Consider the following 11,559-nt stretch of genomic DNA (forward strand, 5'->3'; position numbering starts at 1 on the left):
GCTAGATCAGTAATACAGCAAAAGCACCTCTTCAAGGCTAGCTGTTCCTCCCCTCATTTGAAAGGCCTGGGGTATGCTGTTGGGTTTGTGCAGATGGCTTAGGGAAGTTTGTATCCGTGCCAGTCTAAATCTCAAATGTTGACACACTTACCCTGGGGCAATTTATGCCTGTGACCTGCTAAATCAGTGCAATCTTCAGACAGCACAAGTGCAGCTGTCTGTGGTCAGGGTGTTTCAGCAATGTCAACAAAATACCAACATGCAAACTTCCCTCAGCTATACAAACGCTTCAATAAAAACGCAGCGGAGTCAATTGCTCTCACGTGCCTGAATACAGAACTGGGTATCGGAAGCATAAAGTACATCTCATTAAATGCTATTGTGTGGACATAAACTGTGGAGATAACAAACGATTTTACTCAAATGTGCCTTGCATCAGAAGGCACTTACCACTACGAAGATTAAGTTGGTACTGTAAAAGCCAATTAACATCAGGGCACTGGCATAAATAAGGCTGAAGCAAGCTCAAAACACAGAGCATCTTCACCAAGCCTGTTGATTTCTATAAGCCTGTTTTTGGTAAACAGTATATGGTCGCAAGTAGCAAAGAGCTTTTAGACCTATGCACCTTTTTTGAAACACAAACCAAGAGGGTCTTTAGCATGCCAAGAGTTGCAAAGAAGGCAGGCGGCTGCCTGCTGACTTTCCCCTACAGCTGCAGAGCTCACTGTGATGCTGGCTACAGCGTTTCCATTATTCAAAGGCAATGGCATGGCAGGCGTGACCGATCCCCCAGCCAAGGGCACTGCGCTGGCACAAGAACTAAGGGCACAGCTCGAGCCAGATGTTTGTAGCCCCTTTAACTGTTTACTCCCTGCCAAATCCTTCAGCCGAAGTAGTGGCAAGGGCTTCTCTGCTAGTGGAGTAGGAAGGCTAGGTTTCAGAGCAAACATTGGATTAAAGCAGTCTTCAAAAACAGAGAAAGAAATGCACGAGGGAGTGGGGGATGACAGCTAGCACTCCACAGAATAAAGCAAGAACATTTCCGCCTGCACACGGTAATGAGAAACAGCAAATCAGGACAGAAGAGCCCATTATCACAATCATTCTGTTTACGGTATCACAGTTCACAGTCTGGCATGTAAATGCTGAAAAGATCCAGCTGCTAGTAGGAAGACGGCTGTGCAGCAGCAGCTTGCAGCTCTGTGTCTGGACCCAGGCTAACAAAACCGATCACACCTCTGTCAGCATTTTCTTCTCTTTATAACCCTGGTTGTTGGGAGGAATGAAGTTGGAATATTTCATGGACTCCAGGTCTTCTGCCTCCAGGAATTCAGATTTGCTGAGAGACTGATTACTGTCCCCCTTCTTGGGCTCAGAGAAGGGTGACTGCTGCTGGCCACAGGTGACGTGGGTGTACTGGCACTGCTCTTCGTGATCAGTCTCTCGGTGGTAGAAGTAGTTGAAGTTGGACACGATGACGGGGACAGGGAGGGCGATGGTGAGCACACCCGCGATGGCACACAAGGAGCCCACAATCTTGCCACCGATTGTCATGGGATACATGTCCCCATAGCCCACGGTGGTCATGGACACCACCGCCCACCAAAAAGCATCAGGGATGCTGGTGAACAGGGAGTCGGGATCATCAGTCTCTGCAAAGTAGACAGCACTGGAGAAGAGGATCACCCCGATGAAGAGGAAGAAGATGAGGAGGCCCAGCTCCCTCATGCTGGCCTGGAGAGTCTTCCCCAAGATCTGCAGCCCCTTGGAGTGCCTGGAGAGCTTGAAGATCCTGAAGACCCTGACCAGGCGGATGACTCTGAGGATGGCCAGGGACATGGCTTGCTGCTGGCCCCCGTTGTTGCTGCTGCTGCCGGGCTGCTGCTTCTGCTGCTGCTGCTGGGCCAGCTCGGTGCCCAGGGTGATGAAGTAGGGGATGATGGCCACGATGTCGATGATGTTCATGATGTTGCGGGAGAACTCGGGCTTGCTGGGGCAGGCGAAGAAGCGGACGAGGAGCTCAAAGGAGAACCAGATGATGCACAGGGTCTCGATGAGGAAGAAAGGGTCGGTGAAGAAGGGGCCGGCGCCGGCGGCCGGGCGCAGGGGTGGCGGAGTCCCGCTCGGTGGTGGTGGTGGCGGCGGCAGCAGCAGCGCCTCATCTCCGGGCAGTGCCGCCTCCCCGAAGCCGGGCTGGACGCCCTTGGGCTCCTGGCGAAACTCGGGCAGGGTCTCCAGGCAGAAGATGACGATGGAGATGAGGATGACCAGCACGGAGACGATGGCGATGGCCCGGGCCGGCCCGGAGCTCTCGGGGTACTCGAAGAGCAGCCAGACCTGGCGCTGGAAGTGGTGCTGGGGCAGGGGCTTCTCCTCCTCTTGAATGAAGCCCTCGTCCTCGCGGAAGGTCTCGATGGCCTCCTGGCCCAGCTGGTAGAAGCGGATCTCCTCCAGGAAGATGTCGAGGGGCACGTGGACCGGCCGGCGAAGCCGCCCCCCGGACTGGTAGTAGTAGAGGATGGCGTCGAAGCTGGGCCGGTTGCGGTCGAAGAAGTACTCGTTGCGGAGCGGGTCGAAGTAGCGCACCCGGCGGCTGGGGTCCCCCAGGAGCGTGTCGGGGAAGATGGAGAGGGTCCGCAGCTGCGTCTCGAACCGCAACCCCGAGATGTTGATCACCAGCCGCTCGCTGCTGCAGCAGCTCCCGCCGCTCCGCTCCTCGCCCGGCACCTCCGCCTCCGCCTCGCCGCCTCCTCCACCACCACCACCACCTCCTCCTCCTCCTCCTCCTCCTCCTCCTCCCGCCCGCGGGGCCGCCAGCGCCAGCGGCTCCTCCGCCCGCATCCCGCCCGCTCTGCCCCGCTCCCCGCCGCCGCCTCGCCCCTCGCCTTCAGCGGGCGGCACCGCCGCCTCCCGCCATCGGCCCGCCGCCCCCCGACCCCCCCCCGACCCTTCCCTCCCTCCCTCCCGCCCCGCCTGTTGCGCCTCGGTGCGGCCGCGCTCGCCCGGCGGCTCCGCGGGGCTCCCGGTGCGGTGCAGCTCTTCCTCCTCCTCCTCCTCCTCCTCCTCCGGTGCCGGTGTGTTCTGCCCGGCGGGCTGGGCACCGCGCTGCTGCGCGGCGCGCCCGGCTCTGCCCTCCCCGCCGCGCACACCCACACCCACACCCACACCCACGGCGGGGGGGGGGGGGGCGGGAGGGGAAAGGGGGGGGTTGTACGAGCACACGCGCACCCGGTTACGCGGAGGGACGCGCGCAGAAACACGCACCCACGAGCGGAGACGCGCCGGGCTACAGAAAGCCGGAGCAGGCAGAGGCAGCGGCAGCACGGACACGCTCGGATCCAGGCAGATGCACGCACCCACGCAGCGAGACACGGGCACGCACCCGTGGACGGGCGCGGAGGCTGGTGCTCGCCCCCTCCTCCTCCTCCTCCTCTTCCTCCGCCGCGGCGGGCGCAGCAGCCCCAGCCCAGCGGAGTCCGGCTTTTTTTTGCTTTTTCTTTTTTTTGGGGGGGGGGGTGTACCCCCGAGGGGAAGCCGCCGCCGGCTGCAGCTCTGCCGGCCAGGCGCTTCGCAACAGCTTGTTCCAGGGGTGGCACCGCCTTCGCCCTTCTTTGCCCCCACCCCTTCACCCTAAAAACCTGCCCCTGCCCCACGGCCCTTCAGTCAAAAACCCTGACGGGGACTGGCGAACACCTCGGGCTCCGAGCTCGGCCGTGGGACCCGGGGGAGCTCGGCGGCGTTCCTTGTCCCCGCCGCAGGCTGCGGTTGACCTTGAGCCGGGCGCTCCGTGCCCGTGGCTCGCTGTCCTCCTCTTATGAATGTCATTGCCATGATGCGAGCGCGACAGTGGCATCGGACCGTCCCCAGGTAGAGACAACCTGTCACACGGGGAACGGTGCAACTGGGGAAAGACAGACACGGGTGAATACAGCTTCTCTCCTCTCGTTTGGGGTGGATGGAGTTTGCCCCTTCTCCCAGGTACCAAACAGGTGAGCTTGCTCATTCTTCTGCTTACCACCGCACAGTCAGCACTCAGTCTCCCTGGGAGCCAAAACGGCGTTTGGCAGGCAGTCGGACCGCCAGCTCTTTTGGCTTTAGAAACCTGTGGCTTTGCTCCATCCATGTCACGCTTGGCATCTGAAAGCATAGAGAAACTCCTGACAGTGTAATTTCTCCCTCCGAAATTGGGGCTAACAGGTGAGGCTGCTTCCGTCCTTCCCAGGACAAAAGTCTGTCTTTCCCTTGAAAGCCCTTTGTCAGTGCTAAATATTATTTAACCAGGCTTTTATCATCGTAGTATCTGCTGCCTTTGCTGGCTGCGAGCCACATGCTTAGCCTACGCGATCTCTTAGCAGCACAGATCTAGAAGAAAACATTCCCCTCTTTACCCCTCCTCCCAATTCCTCTCTAACTAGTTGGCAATATTCAGTTACTTCAGGCTCTGGCCATTTAGACCGGCTGACTATGGCTGCCTTGTTTGGCTCTGTCCTCAGGAAGGAGGTGAATGTGATTTAAATATCGCTTAATCCTTTTTCCTTTCTCACTCATTAGCATTGAAGATGGCTGTTGCAAAAGGAAGCATATTTTTTTCGTTTATATGAAGATGGCTGTTGCTCAAGGAAGCATGTTTTTCTTTCATATTATACGTAATTAGGGTATGGCAACCAGATGAAAAATACTTTGCTGGAGAATATACCTTTTCTTTTAAAAAAATGAATCAATGTTTACCTTTGTAATAGTAAAATGCTTCTTGCTGAGATTCTTTTTTTCAGTTGTTACAATGAATTATTCATTCACAGGATTATTTGAATCATAATTATGATGTATTCATTCATATGGTTAACTATTGAGAAACCCTTTAAAAACAGCTTTTGGGAGGGACAGAAAAGCTCCTGAGGTTTGCAAGAGGAGACAGGGCATGTCTACATTGCAATCACTGCTGTGGCTGAGCTCATCCTGTGCCGGGTTTAAACGAGCAAGCTTCAAGCAGCATAGCAGAGACAGCGTGGAGCTCCACAACGGTTTGCAGGACGATTTTTCAGCCCACGCAGACATTTCATGCCGCCACAGCTCTGGTCTTCACGTTACCTGAGCTAGCAGTGTTACAGATAGCTGAGGTGCCTCCACCCTAACTGCAGTCCCATCCAGCCACGTCTACCAGCTCTGCTCACCTCCTACCACAGTCCAGCTCTGAGTAGGCAACAAGGCTGCTCTATACCTCCCGGTTCTCGCTCCTGAAAGCCCTTAAGAAGTCACTGTATTTCCCTCTGTGTACTTACGCTGCACCTCAGACTCGGTATTAAACCCATAAGCCTTTGCAATGTGCAACTAAACTCTTTTTAGCACACAGCCTGTTCCCAAACTGATCTGCACCACACTGCCTGTGCAGCCGCACCCCTCACTTCTATATTAAGCGGCGATGCCAGCTGCCACCATTCAGCCTCCGTGCAGATCTTGCTGGGCCAGCATCTTGCAATGGTGCACAATCTGCAAAGCTGGAGAAGAATGGCAAGGGAGACCCAAAGATGTCGGGGAGGGGCAAGAGGCGAACCCCGAAGCAGCACTCCAGAAAACCACACAGCAGTACCGTAACGCTCTCTGCAGAGTGATTTGGCTGCTAGGTCTGAAGCCAACACCACAAAACCAGTGCCGCCTAAAGGTGCCACTAAGCTTCTCTTTGAGGTAGTGGCTGTGTTCACATCTCCAAGCTCAGGTATGGCGTGTTGCTATGGCTCAAGATTTTAGGATGACCACATCCTCCCCCAGGCTATATCGGTCACTAATGCCATGGTGCACAAATACCCTTCATAGATACATGGGAAAAACTGTTGCTGACTCTAGCACAGCAGGACATTCTGATTCTGGGCTCTCATCCTGCTCCAGAAGCTGGAGGGACATTGCCCTTACAGGCACCTCTCAATCTGCGGCACAGCAGTTCAGCTTCAATAAGCCAAACAGTTCCTTGGATGTCTTATGCACCCCCTGAATGTGGGTCAGTATATTGGGTAACGCTACCACCCTTTGGACTCCCTTTAGCTCCCTTTCACTGGATTTGATGTGCTCAGCACTGCAGCTGCCGCAAAATTATGGGTATGTAGCATTTTCTCAGGAAAGCCAAGCTCAGAGACCCTTAAGGTAAGCACTCCAAAACTAAGGTACCCCAAGTGGGTATCTAGATCTGCGTCTAGCGCGTGCAGAACTTCTTATCCACTTTCTTCCTTTCTGGGTTTCCCAGTCACCCCATCTTCTCCTGAACTTTCCAGTTATCTCCTCCGTGGCCCCTGTGCTACCCCTGTCTCCTGCTTCCTACATTCAGGTACTTTTCCCAGTTATGGAGCACCTCCTCCCTCTCACGCTACTAGTTTTTTCACTTGCTTGCAGGCCAGTATCAAAGTCAGTATACTTTTCATGTCCCTTTTCCAAAAATCCTGTTGGGACTGTACCCTGCCCAGTAAGCACGGAAGATGGTGGCTGACTGCCTGGCTCACTAGAAGGGGACACTGGGCAACCAGGAGAACAGCTAGCCATGCTTCGCTCATGTGACCTCTTGTAACACTCGCCCATAGCAAATGAAGACCAGAAGAAAAACAAACAGTCCTTCATACCTGCCGTAACTTCAGTGAACTATGGACCTCTGAAATCCTGCATCAACACCTTAACATGCAGCCTAGGAAGTACAACATAACCTCCCACAGGCTTGAGGCCCTGAGGTAGAATTCATCTCCCAGGAGCCAAAATATTCCACGTGTAAAACAAATCCCGATGGTCTAAAAAGAGCAATAGCCAGGGAAATAAAAAAAAAAAAATAGTAATGTAATAGCTGGCAGAGCATCCACATTTGAAATGGTCATTTACATTTATGCACAGTACCAATTACAGCCAACTTCATACCTCCCTACTTACTCAGAGTCATAAATCTATAAATGAGACTGCCAAACAGGAGAGGAAAGCAGAATTAGCTTATGCCCTGAAGCTGTTAGCCATACCACTCAGAAACAGGAGTTCTCCTGTTTTGTTCTCTTACCAGAAACCAGGAACAAACCTATCTGTTTATTAACATCCTTGCAGGCATCAGAGCAGCAAACTGATATGGCAGCAAACGCTAATGGCCAAATTCTTTAGTGCCTTCAGACTCTTTATCCTAGTCTGAGGGAAGGTGCAGGTCTGAACCACTACTCCCTTCATCTGGCAGAATGCTAGACACACCTATGCTAGGAAAGAGGAGTGACTTCACTGAAGACGGGAAATGAAACATTGGCTTTCGTATTCACGTTACACAGTAAGAGGGAAGAAAATATACGAAGAATTCTCAATTTGTGTAACTGCAGATCTCAAAGCATCAGATGGCAACAGGGTAAATAGGGTTTAGGCATCTAACAATACCCATGTATCCATCACACTGCAGTTTCCACCGTTGCCACAATGGGCAGCGATAAGACTTCCCAGTTTTCCCAAGATAGAAGCAACCCTGACTATTTTCTGATAGGAAAGCATCCATCCTAGTTCTCTGAGCTGCTGACTCCTTTCATTCTTCGATATGAAGTTCCCTTCTCTCCCCATTAGTTACACATTTGAAGAAAAGCCAGCAAACTCAGTGGAGATGTTATTATAGAGATATAACATCACCCACAGCACGATGAATTCACCTGTGTGCACACACACACGTATTGACACATGCACACTTGAATGAACTGCCTCCCTGTACCATTAAGATCCCAGTTGTAATTTCATAACAAAGCAGTGTGTAGTTTCCAATGCTTTCACATTTACAAAATACTCCAAAGGCTGTCTCTAGGTAATGCTTTGAATAGGATGCTTGTCCCACCGTTGGCTGATGGAGGAAGAATTACACTTCCATGATAAGCTGAAGATGACAGTCTCATTCACTGTATCACCCAGGACTATTTCTGGAGCACTACCTTTTCTGTGCATTGAATGAGGACACGTTCTTGTACTAGCAAAAATATACCATCGTGTAAATAAAAATTGTCACAACACTGGAATAAAGGGAGAAGGGGAAGGGAAATCAGGTTGTACCAGAAACTTTCATGCAAGCATTTCCTAGCTTTCAAGTACGTACCTCTGTAAACATGAAGTGTCTTTAATGCTGTGTTTGTCTTGGGCTTTTAAAAACCTAAAACTGAAAATAAATTCCCCAAACTTTTATCCTACAGATGGTGACTTTAAAACGTCTCTTAAACCTCTATTTCCAAATCCCTTAAGTATTTTCCATGTAAACCTGTTTTTTTCTTAGATGCCCTTCACAGAGACCCCTTAGAGGTATTTCAGGGACTCCAGGGCTCTATTTATCACAGGATGAAAATCATGCTGGCCTCCCAGACGGTCACAATCTTTAGGCTCACAACACAACTCTATGGTGTGTGAGCAAATGAATGAGTGGGGACAGAAGATAACAACAGTATGCAGACCCACCATCAGAAAAAGATGGAGGGTTTCGCAACTATTTGCTAGGCAGCTTAGAATTACTGAGAGGTACAAACACTATGTCCAACTTCAGATTCTGCAGTGTCAGACACAATTTTTTTGAGATGTCTGTCCACCCTTCAGCTGGCCTTTGTCCGCTTTTGGTTCCGTTCAACCCCTTTTGCTCCTGCACTCTGTCATTCAGTTTCCATCCCTTAATTTATTTCTACCCTACAGTCCCTGAGCTGGTCCCAGATGTTTATCCTGACAACCTGTGCCTTGGCTCCTGCCCATGTCCCATCCTCCTGTTCCCATCTTCTATCCTGTCCCAGCCCTTTCGGTTCACTCTTCTATCCAGTCCCTTCTGCTCCTAATCCTTCTGTCTAAGTTTGGCTCAGTTCCCCAAATCCCAACTATTTCAACAGAGCCCCCCTTCCATGCCAGAGAAGGACATTATTTCCAAAATGACAAGCAATTCTTTAAAATCCTGCTGTGGCATTTGATACGTCTGCATTTGTGTGCAAGTGATATTTACAGCCCTCCTAGTTCTTCCAAATGCATAGTGAGGAAAATTATTTCAGCCCAGGTACAGAAAGCCCTTGCTAGGAGTCCTGGCTAAGATCAGATTGCACATGCTGCCAGCGGCACCGCTAATGATTTTTGGCTGGTGGTGTTTGCAACAGAAAATTTTATAGTAGACTTGTGTTTGCATGCATATAATGCAATGGAGGTTTGAGAGAGCAGCATCATACAAAACACCACCACTGTCAGTTATTTATTATGGAGGTAATATTAACAAAGTGAGAATATGTAGCTGTACGTTGGAAAAGAGAAATAAGTGACATTACCTTGTAAGGGATCCTGTAACTTTCTCCTAAGTGGTCCAGTTAATGATCCACCTCAGTGCCTTGTACCTAATATATGTGGAAGGAGAAAGCATCTGCTTCACTAAGGTAATCCAGTCAAGGACCCTTTCAATGCAAAGGTGATTGATAGTAAAGGGGAAGAGAGAAAGAAAAACACAGAGAGACACAAATCTGATAGAAAAGGGATAATGGAGGCAATGGCAAAGACCAAAAGTCTTCAGCCACAGACCGACGGGCCGTTAAGAAACTCCAGGCGCAGCTTTGGAGAGGGACACCCTGGGCTTTGTAACGGCTAAGAAGGGGGCAACAAGAGGAACAGGAGGAGTTGGGATGTTCGAGGGGGGGCTGTGGGACTGTGCAGACCTTGTTGAGGAAAGTTTAGGGGAAGGGGGGCGACCAGGGAGGAGAGGGTCTAACAAGGTGCGGGTCGTGTGTGAGCAGTTGCCGATGGCGGGTACGCGCTCGCCTGACCCAGCCCTGCCGCTGCCCACCGCGGTCCGTCCCGGTTCTCCTCGAGCCCTTCCTTCGCCGCCCGTCCCTGCGGTCTCGCCCCCTGCCCCGCGTGTGCCAGCGCTGTAAGGACGAGGTGCCAGCGACCGGGGGCCCCCTGCGAGGGGACGCGGTGCCGGCTCTGGGCTCAGAGCGGGGTGCCGGACCCCGGGCGGCGGTGCCGGGCGCTGGGGCGGGTGAGGGGCTCAGCCCAGCCCCGGGGTCGGCACCGGTGGGGGGGGGGTGTGCGTCCCGGGGGTAGCTGCTGGGGGGACCGGGGCGGGTGAGGGGCTCAGCGCCGGCAGCTGGAGTGGGACCGTGGGTCGCTGCCGGGGCGGCGGGTGCTGGGGGGAGAATGCGTGCGTCTCCCCCAGCCTGGGCTGCGTGGGCTGTGGTTCTGCAATTCCCTAGCAAGCTCTGAGCCGCACTAGCCGGCGAGTAGGAGGCCCTGGGTCTGGGCAGGGGGTATCAGGTGGGCAGGGGGTCCGTGCTGGTACTCAGGGAATCCTTGAGTGGGTGTGGGCACGCTTCTGAACCTGGAGAGTGTTGTGTATGTGTCTTCACTAGTCAAATTCAATCCTGAGCGGCCGGAGAGGTGGAAGGGGACTTATCTGCCTGTAGCTGTGCGTTATGTGAGTTCTGGTAGTGTTACCTGCGGGTACTGCGGAAGGCAGTGCCTTGGCTGCAGCACTCTGTAGCTAGCCCTGTCAGTGCGTGTGTGTCTCTTGGGTACCCACTCAGCCTTGGTACTGGTTCAACCGGCAAATGGAAAAACAATAGCCACGTCCACTGGCCCGGGACGGAGAACCTTGGGTCTCTGGGCACGTGGGGTTGGGCCCCAGCATCCAGGCAGGAGGAATCGCTGGGTCCTGGAGCTGCTGGAGATGGCAGCCGCTTATAGCATCCCTTAACACCCATCCCTGAGAGCTTGGGGTCAGCCAGTGGATCTTACACTGAGAGCATCTCTAGAGATACATGCACATGCAGCCCAATTAAAAAAAACCCAAACCAGAAACAAACACCTCAAAAACCTGTGGAAACTTGTTACATTTAAATTTGGTACTTCTTACAAGTTATAACAGGTTGTTAGATGTTGCCTGTATTGTAACCTCCTTTATTTTATGCCACCACTGCATGTCACTATTGGGAAAGAATGATAAAGATTTTAGTGAGATTTGTACAGTTCTGATGTGAAGGGAACTCAATATCCCCAGGGTAAGCCCCCGTCCCATGTCCCCCCCACCACACACATACACAGTGCTGTGAGGAATATCCTATCTGCACAAAGATCTTCCCCCCCGCCATGGTTCCATACAACTCATTTGCCCCCAAAAAAGCATGGCTGTCTGTCCTCATCCTATTGACCAATAATCCCTCTGTACGTGTAAATACCGTGTCTCTCAGCCCCACATCTACCCTGACCTGTAAGGCATTGTCACCATCCTCTCTCTGAGTGGAAATTCCCTATAAAGGTTGTCTTTCCATTTTTCTCTCACTAGGCATTGTTAGGGTCAGTGTAGGCAGTGGACTGACCAGTTGCACACAAGAGGAAAAGCAGAAGGGAATACACAGCTCTTTCTGCTTGATCTCCCTGTCCATCCCTATCCTACCTGGGAAGAGGAGAGAAAGAATTTGGCCTTTCTGTAACTTAGAACCGCCCTTCAAATGGATTTCTGTTCACCCCTGGAATAGAAATGATGAGACTTCTAGAGCTCATGTGGCCAAAAAAGGGTCATGTTGCTACCCATGAAGCCAAAGCTGGCAGCACTGTGTTCCT

At 52.3% G+C, this 11,559-nt stretch overlaps 2 protein-coding genes across 2 annotated transcripts; one reads left to right on the forward strand and one right to left on the reverse strand.

The window, feature by feature from the left end:
• Window position 1: 1 nt before the first annotated feature.
• Window positions 2-2,844, reverse strand: LOC128142918 (potassium voltage-gated channel subfamily A member 6-like). Its single transcript, XM_052789627.1, has one exon. It carries the CDS (start codon window positions 2,842-2,844, stop codon window positions 1,234-1,236), a length of 1,611 nt encoding a protein of 536 aa, XP_052645587.1. The 3' UTR covers window positions 2-1,233.
• Window positions 2,845-3,349: 505 nt separating this feature from the next.
• LOC128143025 (uncharacterized) lies at window positions 3,350-5,901 on the forward strand. Its single transcript, XM_052789857.1, has 3 exons — window positions 3,350-3,403; window positions 3,460-3,992; window positions 4,555-5,901. Exons 1-3 carry the CDS (start codon window positions 3,350-3,352, stop codon window positions 4,655-4,657), a joined length of 690 nt encoding a protein of 229 aa, XP_052645817.1. The 3' UTR covers window positions 4,658-5,901.
• The last annotated feature ends 5,658 nt before the right edge of the window (window positions 5,902-11,559 follow it).

Source organism: Harpia harpyja, chromosome 6, assembly GCF_026419915.1.
Source record: "Harpia harpyja isolate bHarHar1 chromosome 6, bHarHar1 primary haplotype, whole genome shotgun sequence".
NCBI classification, from domain to species: Eukaryota; Metazoa; Chordata; class Aves; order Accipitriformes; family Accipitridae; genus Harpia; species Harpia harpyja.

What these genes read in the sequence shown, in the direction of transcription:
- LOC128142918 (XM_052789627.1), bottom strand. Translation starts at nt 2,844, where the DNA reads ATGCGGGCGGAGGAGCCGCTGGCGCTGGCGGCCCCGCGGGCGGGAGGA.
- LOC128143025 (XM_052789857.1), top strand. Translation starts at nt 3,350, where the DNA reads ATGCACGCACCCACGCAGCGAGACACGGGCACGCACCCGTGGACGGGC. An exon ending in ACCCGTGGACGGGCGCGGAG is followed by an intron (nt 3,404 to 3,459) that starts GCTGGTGCTCGC and finishes CGGCGGGCGCAG; the next exon opens with CAGCCCCAGCCCAGCGGAGT. An exon ending in TTCTCCCAGGTACCAAACAG is followed by an intron (nt 3,993 to 4,554) that starts GTGAGCTTGCTC and finishes CTCACTCATTAG; the next exon opens with CATTGAAGATGGCTGTTGCA.